The 20,624-nt window shown below is 37.3% G+C and overlaps 1 protein-coding gene across 14 annotated transcripts in view; it reads left to right on the top strand.

Moving 5' to 3' along the window:
* PDE4D (phosphodiesterase 4D) overlaps positions 1–20,624 on the top strand; it is a 1,113,076-nt gene that overhangs the window by 749,727 nt on the left and 342,725 nt on the right. Inside the window, exon 1 of one of the 14 annotated variants that reach the window (XM_059916415.1) lies at positions 8,399–8,696. The exons of 12 other annotated variants lie outside the window; for them this stretch is intronic. In XM_059916415.1, coding sequence (XP_059772398.1) covers positions 8,608–8,696 — 89 coding nt within the window. In that variant the 5' untranslated portion in view covers positions 8,399–8,607. Of the gene's footprint in view, positions 1–8,398; positions 8,697–20,624 lie in introns of those variants that run through there. One more of the 14 variants, XM_059916419.1, reaches the window with a different exon arrangement.

Below are 20,624 nucleotides of genomic sequence, written 5' to 3'. Positions count from 1 at the left end.
TTTTTTTTTTTTAACAAAACAGAGTCTCTTTCTTGTCCATAACACACTAGGCCTATCACTGATATAATACTCGTTTAAAAATGTAACAAAAGGAAACACAAAATAAAACCCAGAGAAAAACCAAAGTTCCCATTTTTAAAAACAGCTCCTGATTCATAGATTTTATAGGGTATTTTGTACAATATCAGAAACTGTCTAATATGCCCAATCATCCCATTTCTAATCACCTGACTGATGCCATAATTTACTAAGAATTACGCTGTATGAAACGATCCAGAAAACGTATTACATAGGACTAATGTGGAATAAGAGCTCATGATTGACAGCTTTTATCACCTAAATGGATATTGATTTTGATAATTCATAATCTTTAGCAGATCTTTAACATTTACTGTGTAGTCATTAATTTGCTTTTGTTAGTGAGATTTAGGAATTCAAATACACTATGGTGTTTACATTACATTTAACAAATACGTTGTCTTTGCCTATACAAAGTCCACACTTTACAATAGACTCAGTATGAAAGCATAGAGACTTAAACGTAGGTCAACATCATGTACAAGCCATGTGTATTGTTCAGATGAATCTCACTATAACAGTATAGTTCGCATTGCTCAAGTCCAATATGATAATCACCTGTTAAGAAGCAAGCTCTTAAATGTTACAGGCAGAACCTAAGTGGTGGTTGCACAGCTTAGGTAAGAATTCACTGTAGAATTCTTTCAACTTTTCTAAATTTTTGAAAATTTTCATAATACTATTTTGGAAGAAAGTCTCTTTTTGATATGGCAAGAACCATAGTCTACATTTTTTTCTGAAACAAGTTTTATATGGCTCATCAAGTTTGTGTTTCCGCCATCTGTAATTCAACTCATTCTAGAATATTCCAGAACTGAGTGCCCTATTTACGGCATTCTTTTTTGTCCCCCTTTCTCTGTAAAAGAAAAATGCCAAGGGACAGTTAGTCAGTTTTAATGTTGTGAGCAATATTGATACATTTTATTGAGGAAATGCTGACCACCATTAGGTCACAGAGATGTTTTTATGAGGTGAGATGTTTTCTCAGTCACAATCCTCTATAAAGAGGGACCATTTTTCTTTTGTATCCTTAGCCACTTAGCACCGACTTACACCCACACCCACTCTCCCTGCATTCATTCCTTAGCTCACTTATTGTCTAGGCATATACTGGTTAACAACCTAGGTTTTACAACTGCTGAGGCCTCAATTTTAACCTCAGATTTGCCACTCATTGGCTGTGTGATCCTAGGGGCAAATGACTTTAACTTTTTAAGCCTCCATTTCCTTAGCTAGAAAACACAATAAATATAAGGTAAGCTTATCGGTATATTATTGTGAGGATAATATAAGTTATGTTAAGCTCTTATCACACTGTAAATACCAAATAAGTAGTTGATATTGTCATAGTAAAATAAGGAATTAAAAAAGTACCCCGACCTTATGGTGATGTTTACTTCACAGAATCAGTCAGTGCATGGAGAGTGGCAGGGTGAGGAAAGCATCCTGGGGTTGTCAGATCAGCAATAAGTGTCCAGGAACGGGAAAGTTTGTGAATACTGGCTCCAATAAATGGATATCCAGATTTAGCAAGATATTGAACACTGTCATGGAAAAAATTCCTATTGCCAAAGTTGAAAACATGGGATTGTTGTTATTTAGAGATTCATGGTATTTGGGGACTTTTTGCTTTCTCCCGAGGGAGTAGTTTTGTTTCTTAGCCTGATAACTCCATCACTGCCTTTCTTGTTTGTTAACATAATTCTAAAAAACTGAAAGAGGCCATTTCTGCCCTTATTTGGTGTGTGGTCAACAAGGAGAGCAGCATGAGTTGGAATCAGTGCTGCGCTGCAGATGCTTTCCCAATTAAACACCTTGTCTTCAGGATCCCATAAGTTTTCAAAAAATAAATGGTAATGTTTCTATATTTAGGTGAAGCCCAGGATTTTGAAGAATTGAGAAAAATTCCATCAGCTAACTTTAGTATTCCTTGCCACTTATTTATTTATTTATTTTTTTTAGTTTTTTAAACAGAACCAGTAGAGGATTTTCAACCTGCAAATAAACATTAAAGTTTTGCTATGAGATTAACCTTTAAACGTAACAGCTTGATATTCTGTCCTTACACACTTAGGATAAAAAATTTCAAATGGGGGAAAAAAGGACAGTCAAAACTAAAGACTGTTACCCTTCTGAAACTGGTTAAATGATATGCCAACTTACCATGCTCATGAAGTGACCATTTTAGAGGACAATTCTTAAAACTAGAAATGTTTCTAACAGTATGGAAAATAGTTTATCTAGTTCTCCAAAAGGCTTACCAACATTAGTAGCAGTGCCTAAAATCTGGGGTGACATTTCCTAAATGCTTTTATGTAAAGTAGTCCATTCATCTCAAAAACTCTGCAATGGTTCTCTTTTGGATAAGACACTAAACTCAGCAAGGTCAGGCAACAGTGCTCAAGGTCATATGACAAGTTCATAGCATAACTGTGGCTCTAATCTCCCTTACTGGGGCTGCCCTGAATACTTGCCCAATGGTGTTTCATCAAAAATCAGACAAACAAACAGTTCTGGGGACAGGCCTGTATTCATTTGGTCATAACAATGACAATGGTTTTCCTGGTTTTGTTATTTTATTTTATTTTAATTGATTGATTGCTACAGTTGTGACTTTGTCAGAAGGTGCATCTAAGGAAAGAGAAAATAGGTAAGTCCCACCTAAATTACCCATGGTGAAATTTTTTGCCCCTATTTAGGAACATAAAAGAACATAATGTAGATGATGCATCTTATTTTCAAGAAGTCCTGAGATGATTGGTTTACTGATTCATTAAACAGAATTATTGTGACTTGTTTATTTTGCTAGGCACAGAGGATGCAGTAGGAAAGCAGACAGTTTATGTCCTCATGACGTTTAGGTCTGTCAGGGAAGCCAGACATTGAAAAAGTAATTGCAAATGTGCTGACAGTGACAAAGATTAAAGTGCAGAGTGCTGTGGAGACATCCCTTGGTCTGAGAAAGCAGGGAAGGCTTCCTGGAGGAAGTGGCTTTCAAGAGGAAGTTCTGTATCTGCCCTTTCACTCACCAGTCAATAACTAAGGAGGATTTTTTTCAGTCTTCAATCATGAGTACAATATTGAAAATAAAATTTTTCTGACTTTTAAAATCTTCATATACAGAAATTTAGACAAACACTTACTAACCCCAGAAGACTTTTACACACATTTTAAAACATCATGTTTAGTTCTTTATTTCAAGTGATTAGCCTTAGTATTTGAAATACTAATTTCAAATTTTAAAGAATTTGACTCTAGAAATATTTCCTGTTGACTACTTAAAAAAATCTCCTAGGACTTTGTCAGTCACTTACTAGACACTTAAGAAACATAAAACGTCTTTCTCTTCCCTCTCATTTCTTCCTCCCTGTTTTTTTCCCTACAACCCTCATTTACCCAAGTGTTTAAATAGAACTCAGTGCCTTACTGATAGAAAGGGCTTGACCTAATTATCTTTCAAATTGCTAAAACTTTCCTAAAACATGTAGATAGAAACCTTGAGTGTATAACAAAGAATTTTGATTCACAATCCAGTTTTATTTTATCTTTTATTCTTATATTTAATCATGCCTCATCATTTGTTTTATTCTATGTCTTAATAATTTTAGCTCTTTTCAAATAACAATTGCTGGCGAGGGTGTGGAGAAAGGGAACCCTCCTGCACTGTTGGTGGGAATGTAAGTTGGTGTAGCCCACTGTGGAAAACAGTATGGGGGTTCCTCAAAAAACTAAAAATAGAGTTACCATATGATCCAGCAATTCCACTCCTGGGCATATATCCAGACAAAACTACAATTCAAAAAGATACATGCACCCCTATGTTCAAAGTAGCACTGTTCACAATAGCCAAGACATGGAAACAACCTGAATGTCCAAAGATAAATGGATAAAGAAGATGTGGTACATATATACAATGGAATACTACTCAGCCATAAAAAAGAATGAAATAATGCCATTTGCAGCAACATGGATGGACCTAGAGATTATCATACTGAGTGAAGTCAGACAGACTAAGACAAATATATGATATCACTTATATGTGGAATCTAAAGTATGACACAAATGAACCTATCTACAAAACAGAAATAGTCTCACAGGCAAAGGGAACAGACTGGTGGTTGCCAAGGGGGACGAGTGGTGGGAGAGGGATGGATTGAGAGTTTAAGTTTAGCAGATGCAAACTATTATATATAGAATGGATAAACAACAAGGTCCTACTGTATAGCGCAGGGAACTATATTCGGTATCCTGTGATAAACCATAATGCAAAAGAATATAAAAAAGAATGTATACATATGAGTACACATGTATAACTTAATCACTTTGCTGTATAGCAGAAACTAGCACGACATTGTAAATCAACTATACATCAATAAAAAAAAAAAACTTTAAAAAATTTTGTAACAAAATAAAATAGTAATAATAATAATTTTAGCTCTTTAATTACATTTTATTCCTGTTTGTGTCCCAGAATATATATGAATAAAGGATGCATTTGAAGCAGATTAATATGCAGAGTATGCTTTCCTAATGCTCTTAAGACTATGGGGTACCTTCAATTCTGTTAGCCCTCCCCTGGGTTACAGCTCATAAAAAACAGTTTCCGAAGTTTCCTTCATTTCAGAACATGGAATAATTCACCTCTAAATCAAGTAGACACATATAAGGTTTAGAATGACTATTTGAAAGCAATTCAAAGAAAATGTTAACGTTATTTTGCAGCATTTCCATTTGGAGTAATAATTGATAGTTGATTATGATACTCTATTAATGTAATAAGAGGGCTTGTTTAAACCACAATTACTTACATGGAATGAATAAGGTTTCAGAAGTGCACAATTCTGCTTGTTAAATTTCCTTTCGGCACACTCTTTTGCAACGGATCACCCTGAAAATCGAATTGTTATGATGAAACGATTATCAGAGGTAGCTGATAACATGAAAACGAAATGCAATTGCTTGATTCCACATTAACTTCTGCTGCCTTTTAGTCTGCAACCAGCAGCTATTTCAGAATACTGCATTATCCTGAACCCATATCTCTGCCTGCTCTGGTTTCCTGGGGCAATGTATTTCAACACCGCACAAGCCCATTAATTTAACTGTCTGTTTCTCTGAAGTTTAGCTCAAAACTTCTCCTTCCACCTATCAGACAGTGGCTTGGTGTGTAAATAAATGCTTATGTGGCTTATGTTTAAATTCTCCTACTTTTAAATTTGGGATTTTCAGATTTGATTCATAGTAGCCACCTCCTATAAAGGAAATTCTGAATTTCTGTGTCAAATATCAAACCCCAAACTTGCATTTTAACATCTGGAATCTTGGAACCAAAATCCCAGAAATGTTCAAGAGGCAAAAATGCCTTATTTAGAGCCCTGCAAAACATAAGATCTATGTTATTGGCAGGAGGCAGGCATTTTCTTGAGATTTTGGAGAGATTAGGAATTATGTGAATAACAGTTGGGTGGATGCAAAGTTTAGACTTCAGAACCTGGTTTTCCCTGCCATATAAGTTTAGTTTCCAACTTGTAAAAGAAGAGTTTGTCTCAGGGGTGGAACATCTCTCCGTGACATTCAATCATGCTTTTCTTAAAACAACTTCTGGGAAATAAATGCTTACTAATATGACAAACTAAAATATTCAAAAGATTCTACTTCATTTCCTTCTCTATCCTTTAGTACATGTGAAGTGAAAGTTATAAACAGCTGTTTGAAATACAAATGACAGCACAGGTTCATCCTAGCAAACATCTTATTTAATTTTCTTATTGTTTCCAATTGCCTAAATTCTCATGTCTGTGAAGTACTAGCCAGTCCCTCAAAATAATATTAATGTTTATACTTGAAATCAGGGCTTAACTTTGCTCATAATTAATCTCAGAAATAACTAGTTTATTTCCGTGACCTTGCTGAGACCTGGTCACCTAAGGAGGATTATGCCTAACTGTACAGAAGAAATGGGATGGAGGTGGTGAGTAATTATTTTTAAGGAGAAAATAACATTAACATTGGCAGACACTTCTTGTATCTTTATCTAATCTCACATTAGGAAAAAGGACCAAAGTTTCCATTTTCCTGCTCATCATTTCACATTTATAGTTCCATTGTTTTGATCTTGCTTAACTGTTCTAGATATCTGCTTTCAAGAAGCAGAGGGGGAAAAGGAGAAACGTTTCGGCAATAATGAAAAAGACAACTTTGCATCTCCTTCAATTTCTTTTAGAAGAAGGTAGACATTCTATAGTACCTTCATTGTGCATTATTATTATGCCCTTATACTTCATCAGTTAGATATCAATTAACAGAACATTCTTTTCAAAATGTAAATTGGTATGAACAAAGACAAGCATCGGTCAAAATGCCTGTTGCTGACTTTAGCCTGGTTGGGAAGACAGGGTCCATCCTGCCATGACAAGTGCGTCTGGGCTAACAATGTAAACAATATTTTTCTGCTTCCAATGTTGTATATATGGACTGCAGCTTTCATATTTAAAAACCAGTCATGCTATTTGTCCTACAAAATTTGAAATGCCACTGGATAAAATGAGAGCTTTGTATTGCATGGAAGGTGAATGAAGGAACTCTTTGCCGGTACCTTCCCTCCTATTCTCTTACTTGTTCTGTGTCCACCCCCCTCCCTCCCTTCATGCCAATCCACCTCCCACTCCACCAGTTTTCAGAGACATGCCCCCTCTTCACCCAGACTCCCAGTTTTCTTCCACTGTCTGGCTTCAGTCTCAGATGAAGCCATTCTGTTCAACCCCGACTTGTTCAGCTCTCTGTCAGCTCTGCCAGGAATGTTTGCACTTCCTAAGAGCTGTCCTGACGTGGGAATTAAATAGAATATGGGAATAAAGTGCCAATGGTGGAATTTCATACACCAGAGGGGCAGGCTGGCGTAGGTATGGACACTTTCTCTGTCCTTTCAAAGGATACCAGGAAGGTGACCACCAATCTTGCTCCTGTGAAATGGGGATCCACATGCAAAAGCAAAAGGGTGTAGTTTGTGAAGCATTAAAATATTGCGAGTTGATTCGGCGAGAATGTGTTTATTTTTGAACTTTTGGCTCCTCCAAGGTCGCCGCTGTTCAGTCAGCTATCACTCACCCTCTTTTAGCCCATCTGTCAGATAACAAAGAGGTGAAACCGTAAAAACGTTTTCTATTACTCATTCCCGAGGCTGATATGGAACCTGTAGTGTTCTCAGGAACCCCTGGTGTGCTGGATACTGTCATGAAAATAAGTGTCATGTTTACTGACTTGAGCTTTTACAGAAACTACAGGAATAGTTTGGACCCCTTGGGTATATAAGAAGAGATAGTTTGGCTACAGGGGGTCTCAAAATTTGGCAGACGTGGTGATACTCACCAAACTCAACTATTGGTTATATTTGTCCAGTCCAGAGGGAGTTAAGTCACTGGGCACTCCACGCCTCTCTAATCTTATCCCAGAGAAGTGGAGTTCTGCCTTGGTTTATAGTTGAGGTCACAGGCGGGGCAGTGTTTGGACAGGGACTGGGGGAATTATGCCACGTTGTTAGCATTCAATAGCACTTGGTGGTGAGGACCTATGACAGCACTGGGGTCCTTTGCCTCCTGAAGCATACTCTCTTGAAATAGATGCCTCACTGAGATGTGCTAGACTCGTAAAACATGTGAAGGGCTCTATGTGGCTTCCATCATTTATTTAATTTGAAAGAAGTTTGTTTTAAGAGACATCAGACAGTTAAGAAATGTTTCTAGGGAATAGAAAATGAGCAAGAAAATTGCTCTCTGTTGTCAAAGTCACGCATTATAACTCACTTTCCAAGGTGACACAGTATCTCCTTGAGGGAAAAGCTGCCAAAAGCGCTGAAAGTGATCTGCCTGCTTTCTTCTCAAGCTGACTTGCAGGGAGGCGCTGGTCTTTCGAGACCATTAAATCCTTGTGTGAGGTTTGCTAATAACTATATTCATCCCTGTTTCTAAGAGAAGTTGAAATAAGGAAAATGATACTTGGTGGCTCGTTGTGTGAAAGTTAGTAAATCTCTGTTGAATTTCCCAGTCATGGGCATGTATTTACCTTTTTTTTTTTTTTTTTTTTATTTTAACAAAGGTCCTCTGTTTACTTTTTTTTCTTAAACTTCACACTTCAATCATGCCTTTCACAGTGTGTGTGTGTGTGTGTGTGTGTGTGTGTGTGTGTGTGGAGTGCGTGTTGTGCTTTCCAGGAGTGGCATGTGACTGTGCTGTTTAATCAGGGCTATATTTAAAAACACATTTGCAAGGGAGCGTTTCTCACGTTATTAACGAGATAAAGTCGGAGTGAAGCAAGCTCTGTCGCAAAGGGCGAGTGTCACGCAGCAGGAAGTCCCAGCCACCTCTTCCAGTCCTGCTTCAGCCACCCGCCACCTCCCTGGCCACACAGAGCACCCCACAGAGGAAATGCCCTCCCTTGGCCACAAGTGCCTCCTGCTCCTCCAGGGGCCATCCGGCCCCAGGGCCCTGCATCCACTCTGACTTGCCAGCGATCCTGCCAACTCCTTTACACATGGCTTTTGTTTGGGATCTTCGGGGAGTCACAGTGCCAGGACCCTCCACAAGAGTCAAATCAAGAATGCGTTTCTCAAAGTCGTACAGGTATTGCTCTTTCTTTTTGTGGCTGGGAAGAGTTTTTTTTTTTTTTTTTTTTCATCAGCCTCTGTAGCTTTAGGCCCCCTGCAAAGAAGTCTTTGCCCTGTGTTGATCTGTTTAATTTCTATTTCCTATACTGCATTAAATTGGAAGGATGAATTGGTAGTATACAGAATAGGAGCTAAGCAGATGTGAACCTTGACATAGTCAGGGGTATTTGGGAACCCACAGAAGTAGAAGGAAATTGACTAACTCTAAAAGCTGATTTTGAGAGTTAAATGGTGAACTTATCAAAGCATTCCTGTGACTGACATCTGGAAAACAAGTGTGTTAGCCAGCCGAACGGACTTAATGTAGCCAGAATTGGTCATACTAACCTTCAGTTAATCCTTTAAATGTAAGGAAAGGGTTCTAGTTTGATTCAGCAAGCAAACAAGCAACAACAACAAAACACTGCTGTGTTGTTTATAAGTGTTTCAGGTCACATTCACATGGAAAAGTGGGAACTATCTCTGTGGTCTAGGTTGTAGTTCAGAGTTTTAATGTTGCCCAGGAGAAATAGAAACTATGAAATTGAAGTAAATATGTTATTAATGTGTCATGTCTAAAGATTTCTGTAGAAATCATATGAAAAATCTTGACCTTATGACCTCAATAAATTGTCAGTTACAGCTTTGCTTTACATCCAAGTTAGCTTATTTTGATCAAATAACTAGGAAAAACAGAAGGCACAGAAAAGTCTTTGATTTCCTTCTTTGCTCTAGTGTTTTAGATATTTACAAGAAAAAGATTGATTCTTCACACAGTTTTTGTTTCTGATTGGTTAGTCTGTAGCACTGCAAGCTATTTCACCAATAGCAAATGGAGGTGAAATTGTCTGCAAAATCTCAAGAATAGGCCTTCCTTCTTTAGACCAAATGTAACATATGTAGAAACTACCAGGCCTTTATAAAAGTATGTGTTAAATTTGGATTAAAATGTGTTCTGATTTCCTCGCATAGAAAATATTCAAAGTTTAGATTAAAATAATTCAGAAGAATTATTTATTTGTTTTAGACAGTGTGAAAGATAGTACCCTTGGAATATTTTAGGGAGCTATAAAATCAGAGGAATCAAATTACAAAATTCCCTAGTAAAAATGCGTAAGCAAACTTTGAAAGGGATAAATAAAAATTGGCAGTTAAAGGTGTAAGTAGTACTTCCTTACTACTAGATGTACCTCTACTTCTACTTCAAAACAAAATAAATACCATTTATTTTTATTAATTATCTTAATTTGTTACTGTTAAGACTGCTTCAACATTAGAAATTATATGCCCACTCTATGCTTTACTTTCTACTGAATGCACTTCTCATGTTTATTATTTGCATCTCATGCTTATTATATGCTAAGATGTATGCTCATCAAAGATTTGTAAGCATTACTGTGCATATTTCCAATAGATGGTAGTTTCTAGACACTTCTTATCGTTGAGATCTGATAACAAGTTTCTAAATACCATAAATATCAAATTGCTGGGTAAGGCGAAAACAGCGTGTTGGACTAAAGAATTTCAGAAATCTCAGGAAATGCAGAGTTTAAGCTCTACCATATGATTTGTAGATATATTATGACATTTGCCTTCTTGGTATGCCAAAGATATTTTCCTTTTCCTTGGTCAATTTGATCCTTTCAGAAATACAACAAGCACTGGAATGTCTAAGGATGAGTTTTCTATGTATTTAAAGGCCCTGTGTTTGTAGTTCTAACAAGTTTCTTTCATAATGAGTTTAAGAGGTGAGGGTGACATCCAGAATAGCCATCATGGGCCAATCTCCTTTGAAACCTGAGAGACTTTGTCCCTCATATATTTGCTTTTAATTTGAATATTAATTGCCCATAAAATAATTAATTTTTTATATATACTGTCTTCATTGTTCTGTGGATCCTATTTTCTCTCTCCCTTTGGACTATAAATTCCTTGAGGCCAGAGGCTCCCTTACATGTGAGGAGAATGCCATTAATGTGTGTTCGATGCAGTATCTTGCTACACTCTCTTAGTTGGTGTCACCCTTTTATTTGTAAAATCAACTTGCTGATATGATCAGGGCCTATCATAGGCCAGGAGTCCAGTGGAAGGTTAAGGACCTAGGACAGCAGTTGGACACTCTCATGTCACATTTTCAGAGATCTCTCAGTGCTTAAAAAAAAGAGAGTATGCATTCAGTCACAGCAATATACTGACAATAATGAAAAAAAGATGCTTATTGTACAGCTTTAAACTTTTAACAGACCACACCACCTCAAATGCACCATGAGTCAAAGTATTTATGTATGTGTACACCCACACACACACACACACACACTCTACATTTATTTCTGAACAGCACGATTTCATTTCACAGCATTCCTGGAGTCAAAAGTGTTAAGCTATTTGATGTAAACATTTAAACTATCCCACAATTTTGCAACCCAGTTTTTGTATTTCTTCATTTCTTTTTTAATATAGGAGATCTTTAAAACATGGAAGTAACTTAAGCTTATCTTGACCTTTGAGAGGCTTTAGACATAATTCCACTATTGAAGCAACTGAAATAACTAGGTGTTAACCAACATTTCTTTGTTGAGTTTCTCCTTTACAAGTTTGTTTGTTTAATAAAAAAATTTTGTATTTTGTAAAATCCCCACACGTGTCTGGTAGAGTGTTATTTTTTTCTTTGAAGATTGAATGGATATTACGCATGATACTGGTGATGTACTTGGGTTTAAGCTGGAATATTTGTCTCTGGCATTGTTTTCACTCCCTGGTGGCATTCAGGATGAAGGAAAGCCAAGTCTGTAAAGAGTCTGATTTTTTAAAGTAACAGTAAATCATATGTATTTGATGAGTGTTGATCCCTGAGAAATACAACCTTGGGCAGTTATGCTTAAAATAGATTTGAAAGTCGTTTTTCAGCGGTGACGAGTTTTTGCCTTTTATGGATAAAATGTACTTACAGAGAAAGCCAAATATAATTAATATGTAGCTTATTAAGCTAAATTTGACTTGATGCGGAAACAGAGAGAGTCAGAGACAGACAGAGAGAGAAAGAGGATTACATCCTAAGGAGGCTAATTTTCCTCTGTGGACCTGGAATAAGAATCAATCATTACTTTAGAGCCACACCTCTCATGTCTGTCTTAGAGGAGAGAGAGAGGGGAATGATGTGCTTATGTTAGATTTGAGAAAATAATCTCAGTGAGTGAACTCATGTTGAAGGTTTGAATATAGTACCTCAGAAAATTGGGAAGAAAATGATATGGGAAGCGAAGAACGAACAAGGAGCTAGGACTTAGCAGATTGGTGGGCTCTGACAACTCCCCAGGGGAACACTAGGACATTTTGTTTTTTAAAAATGTTATTGTTTAAAGTTATAGTAACAGTCAAGGAAACTTGAAATAGCAAGTTACTCTTCTAGAGATGGTCTTGTCTTCCAACCAGAACAAATCACAAAACTTTCTGCTTTCTGTCTTCTCAAAAAGGAATGTTAAGAGGAACATATTATATGGGGACTGTGGAGTGAGTATTGTACAAATAGAGGAGAACACCATCCAAGGCACCTTGAAGTTCAGGGTAGAGGTGATTTCACTAACATCCCACAGACCAGAAACAAAGTATGCTCTAGTTTTCCTGCCCCTTACACTAATAGGCATCATGGAATATACTACATTATTGACTATTTGCTGAAACAAACAACCCTAGATAAACTTAAATCACCTCCTGTGCAAATCTTGGACAGTTATGCTCAAATCCACAACTTTGATCTGGAGATTTTTAAGCAGCAGTTATTTGCAGGGACAATTGGAAAATACTGTCTCTTAGCTACTCTTTGTTCCTACAGAAACTGAACTGTAGCACATCAATGGCTGTCAAATTAAACTCAGTTTGCCCACTAGAAAATGCTGGCTAAAGCCCAAGTCTTAGAAAGAGAAAGGAGTGCCACCCACAAATCAGTAAGCTAGGATGTAACTTTCTAAGTATCACATTAGCACCTCCTGTTGTATGGCATTAAAAAAAATTTTTTTGTAAAGCATTTCAGATGTAACAGATGTTAATAACTGCTCTTTTTAGTGTTCTGTTCCGTAGCTCATCTCATTCAATTTTTTAGGGTAAGTGAAGAGGATGGGTATAATTACCACCAAATAAGAGAAGAATTGCAGGTTCAGGGATCAGAGGCTACACAACACACATGTGGTCAGAAGTCCAGAGTAAGAGTAATAAGTTTTAAATTGTATTGGGAACTTATTATGTGCCAAACAGTGTTCCCAGGGCTTACATACATTATCTCATTTCATCCCACAAAACAACCCCACAAGGGGGACTGGCGTTGCCTTTTTCTTACAGATAAGGAAACTGGGCAGAGGGAGTTTAAGAAACTTGCCCAAGTTTGAACCTTGGCAGGCTGTCCTAGAGGCTAGACTTCTAGTCACTTTGCCACCTCCCGTTTCCTGATCACATCTTCTCATCACCGCACAAGGAGAAGCTCCAAAATGAGAGGTGTCATTCTAATAGACTTAACTAGCCTCATTGAACTCAACTCAGAATCTTCTTCTGAAGAAAGAACACTTGTAAATTTGGTGTAGAACAGGGCTTAGTGATGGATCAAAATATAAAGTTATCAAATAATATCTGAACAGATAGCCTCATCCACCAGAGGGCAGACAGCAAAAGCAAGAAGAACTACAATCCTGCAGGCTGTGGAACACAAACCACATTCACAGAAAGATAGACAAGATGAAAAGGCAGAGAGCTATGTACCAGATGAAGGGACAAGATAAAACCCCAGAAAAACAACTAAATGAAGTGGAGATAGGTAACCTTCCAGAAAAAGAATTCAGAAAAATGATAGTGAAGATGATCCACGACCTCGGAAAAACAATGGAGGCAAAGATCGAGAAGATGCAGGAAGTGTTTAACAGAGACCTAGAAGAATTAAAGAACAAACAAACAGAGATGAACAATACAATAACTGAAATGAAAACTACACTAGAAGGAATCAATAGCAGAATAACTGAGGCAGAAGAACAGATAAATGACCTGGAAGACAGAATGGTGGAATTCACTGCTGCAGAACAGAAAAAAGAAAAAAGAATGAAAAGAAAAGAAGACAGCCTAAGAGACCTCTGGGACAACATTAAATACCACAACCTTCACGTTATAGGGGTCCCAGAAGGAGAAGAGAGAGAGAAAGGACCCAAGAAAATATTTGAAGAGATTATAGTCGAAAACCTCCCTGACATGGGAAAGGAAATAGCCACCCAAGTCCAGGGAGTGCAGCGAGTCCCATACAGGATAAACCCAAGGAGAAACATGCCGAGACACATAGTAATCAAATTGGCAAAAATTAAAGAAAAAGAAAAATTACTGAAAGCAGCAAGGGAAAAACACAAATAACATACAAGGGAACTCCCATAAGGTTAACAGCTGACTGCCCAGCAGAAACGCTACAAGCCAGAAGGGAGTGGCATGATATACTTAAAGTGATGAAAGGGAAGAACCTACAACCAAGATTACTCTACACGGCAAGGATCTCATTCAGATTCGATGGGGAAATCAAAGCTTTACAGACAAGCAAAAGCTAAGAGAATTCAGCACCACCAAACCAGCTCTACAATAAATGCTAAAGGAACTTCTCTAAGTGGGAAACACAAGAGAAGAAAAGGACCTACAAAAACAAACCCAAAACAATTAAGAAAATGGTCATAGGAACATACATATCGATAATTACCTTAAACGTGAATGGATTAAATGCTCCAACCAAAAGACACAGGCTTGCTGAATGGATACAAAAACAAGACCCAAATATATGCTGTCTACAAGAGACCCACTTCAGACCTAGGGACACATACAGACTGAAAGTGAGGGGATGGAAAAAGATATTCCATGCAAATGGAAATCAAAAGAAAGCTGGAGTAGCAATACTCATATCAGATAAAATATAGTTTAAAATAAAGAATGTTACAAGAGACAAGGAAGGACACTACATAATGATCAAGGGATCAATCCAAGAAGAAGATATAACAATTATAAATATATATGCACCCAACATAGGAGCACCTCAATCCATGAGGCAACTGCTAACAGCTGTAAAAGAGGAAATCAACAGTAACACAATGATAGTGGGGGACTTTAACACCTCACTTACACCAATGGACAGATCATCCAAAATGAAAATAAATAAGGAAACAGAAGCTTTAAATGACACAATAGACCAGATAGATTTAATTGATATTTATAGGACATTCCATCCAAAAACAACAGATTACACTTTCTTCTCAAGTGCACACGGAACATTCTCCAGGAAAGATCACATCTTGGGTCACAAATCAAGCCTCAGTAAATTTAAGAAAATTGAAATCATATCAAGTATCTTTTCTGACCACAACGCTATGAGATTAGAAATGAGTTACAGGGGAAAAAAACGTAAAAAACACAAACACATGGAAGCTAAAAACTATGTTACTAAATAACCAAGAGATCACTGAAAAAATCGAAGAGGAAATTAAAAAATACCTAGAGACAAATGACAATGAAAACACGACAATCCAAAACCTATGGGATGCAGCAAAAGCAGTTCTAAGAGGGAAGTTTATAGCTATACAAGCCTACCTCAAGAAACAAGAAACATCTCAAATAAACAATCTAACCTTACACCTAAAGGAACCAGGGAAAGAAGAACAAACAAAACCCAAAGTTAGCAGAAGGAAAGAAATCATAAAGATCAGAGCAGCAATAAATGAAATAGAAACAAAGAAAACAATAGCAAAGATCAATAAAACTAAAAGCTGGTTCCTTGAGAAGATAAACAAAATTGATAAACCATTAGCCAGACTCATCAAGAAAAAGAGGGAGAGGATTCAAATCAATAAAATTAGAAATGAAAAAGGAGAAGTTACAACAGACACTGCAGAAATACAAAGCATCCTAAGAGACTACTACAAGCAACTCTATGCCAATAAAATGGACAACCTGGAAGAAATGGACAAATTATTAGAAAGGTATAACCTTCCAAGACTGAACCAGGAAGAAATAGAAAATATGAACAGACCAATCACAAGTAATGAAATTGAAACTGTGATTAAAAAATCTTCCAACAAACAAAAGTCCAGGACCAGATGGCTTCACAGGTGAATTCTATCAAACATTTAGAGAAGAGCTAACACCCATCCTTCTCAAACTCTTCCAAAAAATTGCAGAGGAATGAACACTCCCAAACTCATTCTCTGAGGCCACCATCACCCTGATACCAAAACCAGACAAAGATACTACACAAAAAGAAAATTACAGACCAGTATCACTGATGAATATAGAAGCAAAACTCCTCAACCAAATACTAGCAAACAGAATCCAACAACACATTAAAAGGATCATACACCATGATCAAGTGGGATTTATCCCAGGGATGCAAGGATTCTTCAATATACGCAAATCAATCAATGTGATACACCATATTAACGAACTGAAGGATAAAAACCATATGATCATCTCAATAGATGCAGAAAAAGCTTTTGACAAAATTCAACACCCATTTATGATAAAAACTCTCCAGAAAGTGGGCATAGAGGGAACCTACCTCAACATGATAAAGGCCATATACAACAAACCCACAGCAAACATCATTCTCAATGGTGAAAAACTGAAAGCATTTCCTCTAAGATCAGGAACAAGACAAGGATGTCCACTCTCACCACTGTTATTCAACATAGTTTTGGAAGTCTTAGCCTTGGCAATCAGAGAAGAAAAAGAAATAAAAGGAATACAAATTGGAAAAGAAGAAGTAAAACTGTCACTGTTTGCAGATGACATGATACCATACATAGAGAATCCTGAAGATGCCACTAGAAAACCACTAGAGCTAATCAATGAATTTGGTAAAGTTGCAGGATACAAAATTAATGCACAGGAATCTCTTACATTCCTATATGCTAATGATGAAAAACCTGAAAGTGAAATTAAGTAAACACTCCCATTTACCATTGCAAAAAAAGAATAAAATACCTAGGAATAAACCTACCTAGGGAGACAAAAGACCTGTATGCAGAGAACTATAGGACACTGCTGAAAGAAATTAAAGATGATACAAACAGATGGAGAGTTATACCATATTCTTGGGTTGGAAGAATCAATGTTGTGAAAATGACTATACTTCCCAAAGCAATCTACAGATTCAATGCAATCCCTATCAAATTACCAATGGCATTTTTTATGGAACTAGAACAAAAAAATCTTAAAATTTGTATGGAGACACAAAAGACCCCGAATAGCCAAAGCAGTCTTGAGGGAAAAAAACATTGCTGGAGGAATCAGACTCCCTGACTTCAGACTATACTATAAAGCTACAGTAATCAAGACAATATGGTACTGGCACAAAAACAGAAACATAGATCAATGGAACAAGATAGAAAGCCCAGAGGGAAACCCACGCACCTATGGTCAACTAATCTATGACAAAGGGGGCAAGGATATACAATGGAGAAAAGACAGTCTCTTTAATAAGTGGTGCTGGGAAAACTGGACAGCTACATGTAAAAGAATGAAATTAGAATACTCCCTAACACCATACACAAAAATAAACTCAAAGTGGATTAGAGACCTAAATGTAAGACCAGATACTATAAAACTCTTAGTGGAAAACATAGGAAGAACACTCTTTGACATCAATCACAGCAAGATCTGTTTTGATCCACCTCCTAGAGAAATGGAAATAAAAACAAAAATAAACAAATGGGACCTAATGAAACTTAAAGTCTTTTGCACAGAAAAGGAAACCATAAACAAGACGAAAAGACAACCCTCAGAATGGGAGAAAATATTTGCAAATGAATCAATGGACAAAGGATTAATCTCCCAAATATATAAACAGGTCATGCAGCTCAATACTAAAAAAAGAAACAACCCAAACCAAAAATGGGCAGAAGACCTTAATAGACATTTCTCTGAAGAAAACATACAGATGGCCAAGAAGCTCATGAAAAGCTGCTCAACATCACCAATTATTAGAGAAATGCAAATCAAAACTACAATGAGGTGTCACCTCACACCAGTTAGAATGGGCTTCATCAGAAAATCTACAAAGAACAAATGCTGGAGAGGGTGTGGAGAAAAGGGAACCCTCTTGCACTGTTGGTGGGAATGTAAACTGATACAGCCACTACGGAGAACAGTATGGAGGTTCCTTAAGAAACTAAAAATAGAATTACCATATGATTTAGCAATCCCACTACTGGGCATATACCCAGAGAAAACCACAATTCAAAAAGACACATGCACCCCAATATTCACTGCAGCACTATTTACAATAGCCAGGTCATGGAAGCAACCTAAATCCCCATTGACAGATGAATGGATAAAGAAGAAGTGGTACATATATATGATGGAATATTACTCAGCCATAAAAAGGAACGAAATTGGGTCATTTGTTGATATGTGGATGGATCTAGAGACTGTCATACAGAGTGAAGTAAGTGTAAGTCAGAAAGAGAAAAACAAATATCGTATATTAATGCATATATGTGAACCTAGAAAAATGGTACAGATGAACCGGTTTGCAGGGCAGAAATTGAGACACAGATGTAGAGAACAAACGTATGGACACGAAGCGGGGGAAAGCCGCAGGGTGGTGGTGGTGGTGGTGGTGGTGGTGGTGGTGGTGGTGGTGTGATGAATTGGGCTATTGGAATTGACATGTGTACACTGATGTGTATAAAACTGATGACTAATAAGAACCTGCTGTATAAAAATTAAAAAAAAAAATAATATCTGAACAGTCTTCTAACCTAATTGAGATTGGCTTAAAGTAGTGTTAAGCAAACACATCAAAATATGTGTTTCTTATGGAAAAAAAAAAGGAAACTAATCAGTGGTTTTATGTGCTTCTCTCCTCTCCCTGGGTTTTGCTTCATCAGCTTCCATCTGGCCTACTTCTTGTGGCCAAAAACACTGGTCATGTGGTCGTATTTTTCTGCCAAAATGTTGCTCCTTGGCCAGCTGTTCAGAGGAGCCAGAAGATTCTCTGAGGTACAGAGGTCAACTTCATCCTGTCTCATGCCTATTTATTCCATTGGCATTGTCTTGAATGTAGAAACATCATTCTTAATGATATTCCAAATCGTGAGTAATATTACCTAAATTGAAGATGAGTAAAATAGTTTCCTTATAGGCAACACAACAGTCATTATGAGAATAACATCATGGTTAACGACCATTGCGCATTGTGGGAGGGGGCAGGGTATAGGAGGGAGACTTTGGCTTTAGAGCCAAACAGACCAAGCTTGAATGCCAGCTCTGCTGCTTTCTTAACTGGGTAATTCCCTAACCTCCATTAGCATATTCCCAGTCTGTAAGTGGAAAATAAAAATGTCTGCTTTAATGGGCCAGTGTGCCCTTAAATGAAATATGTACATAAAAGTTGGCCTGCCTACCATCTCTTTAATAGCATTTTCTACATTTCCCTTAGGGTTTCACCAATTCTTTGATGCTTCTCTTGTAAATTACATAGTGGTTAACTGTTATCATTGGAACCTCTCTTGGTTAACAGAATAGCACAATACAGCTCTCCTATAAACAATTATCTTATAAGCAACTTGCACATAGAAAAATAGCCTCACCTTGACAAGGTGCCGGGTACAGTGATTAAGAGCTGGTTGGCTCTCCAGCTGCACTGCTGAGGTTGAAATGTCAACACTTTTACAGCTCCGAGACATTGGTCAAGCTACTTCACTTCAGACTGCCTTAGTTTTCTCATCTGTTAAATGGGAGGGTGTGAGGATTAAGTGTGTTAGCCATAGGTCATGCCTGACACATAGACAACACTAAAATTAATTTTACTTAGTAGTAATACGTACTAGAATGTAAGCTCCATGTGGCAGCAATTTTTGTCTTTTTTTCCACCTCTGCATTGCCAGTGCCTGGAAGGGTGTGTGGCATATAGTAGATGTTTGGTGTATACGTATTGAATGAACGAACCGATCAGCCAATGTTTTTAGGCCCCTGACAAGAGTAAGGACACTCTGCTTTCTTTCCCCGTATCATGGCACAGAGAGTTAAAGCTGAAGAGACGTCAGAGTTCGTCAGCTCAAACCCATCACCCAGCATTGAAAAGCCTGAAGACCTCTCTAGCTCTTAAGTAGGTGAAGTCAATCTAATGCAAAAGACAGACATTCCAAGAGCAACAAATGTGTAAGCGACATTCCAAAAAGAAAGCCTGGGAGAGAACCTGAGAAAGAGGAACTTTGTGCTGGGCTAGAGGAACACACTCTGTAAGAACTAACGTGACCATGAATAAAACACTCGAATGCATTCATTCAGAGACTGTTTGTTAAATGCCAATGATAAGCCTGGTCAGTGGCATGCTGGTAAATGTTAACTGCCAGTTCTCTGTGAAGACACCAAAAAAGCTTATTTGTAGTATTTGCTGATTTCTGTGACAAAAATTCTCCCACCAGCCCATTTCAAGCCACAGAGGTCACTAAATATGCAGTTGGCGAGAGATGCAGAATGGCACGTATAGGTACAATAGACGTAAATGACCTCAAGAACATAGATAATAGTAAAGTGTAGTCAAATTATTAAGTGGTGAGTTTTGAATATTTAATACCATTTTTTTCAACATAATTTATTTAATTGTAAGTTTAAATAATTTAATTTTTATAGTAACTAGGTATAACAACTGACTTAGAAATACTCCTGAAAATTTAACAGTTCGCTTTTGCCAACTAGTGTGGATGGTTCCAACACAGCCCTGTGCCTGGTGCTTTATTAGCCACGTAAAAATATTTACCTTATATTGGGGATAAAATGAAGAGGAAAGTGGTTGGGGGATGGGCCTTTGCTCTCATAAAGCTTACTTTCTAGTGGAGGAAGGCAGAAAATAAACAACAAAACGAAATAAAATAGGGACTGCAATGGGAGATTC

Source organism: Balaenoptera ricei, chromosome 3 (assembly GCF_028023285.1).
Source record: "Balaenoptera ricei isolate mBalRic1 chromosome 3, mBalRic1.hap2, whole genome shotgun sequence".
Classification (NCBI taxonomy): Eukaryota; Metazoa; Chordata; class Mammalia; order Artiodactyla; family Balaenopteridae; genus Balaenoptera; species Balaenoptera ricei.
The sequence above is the reverse complement of the archived record's forward strand: the minus strand, read 5'-3'. Positions and strand labels throughout refer to the sequence as shown.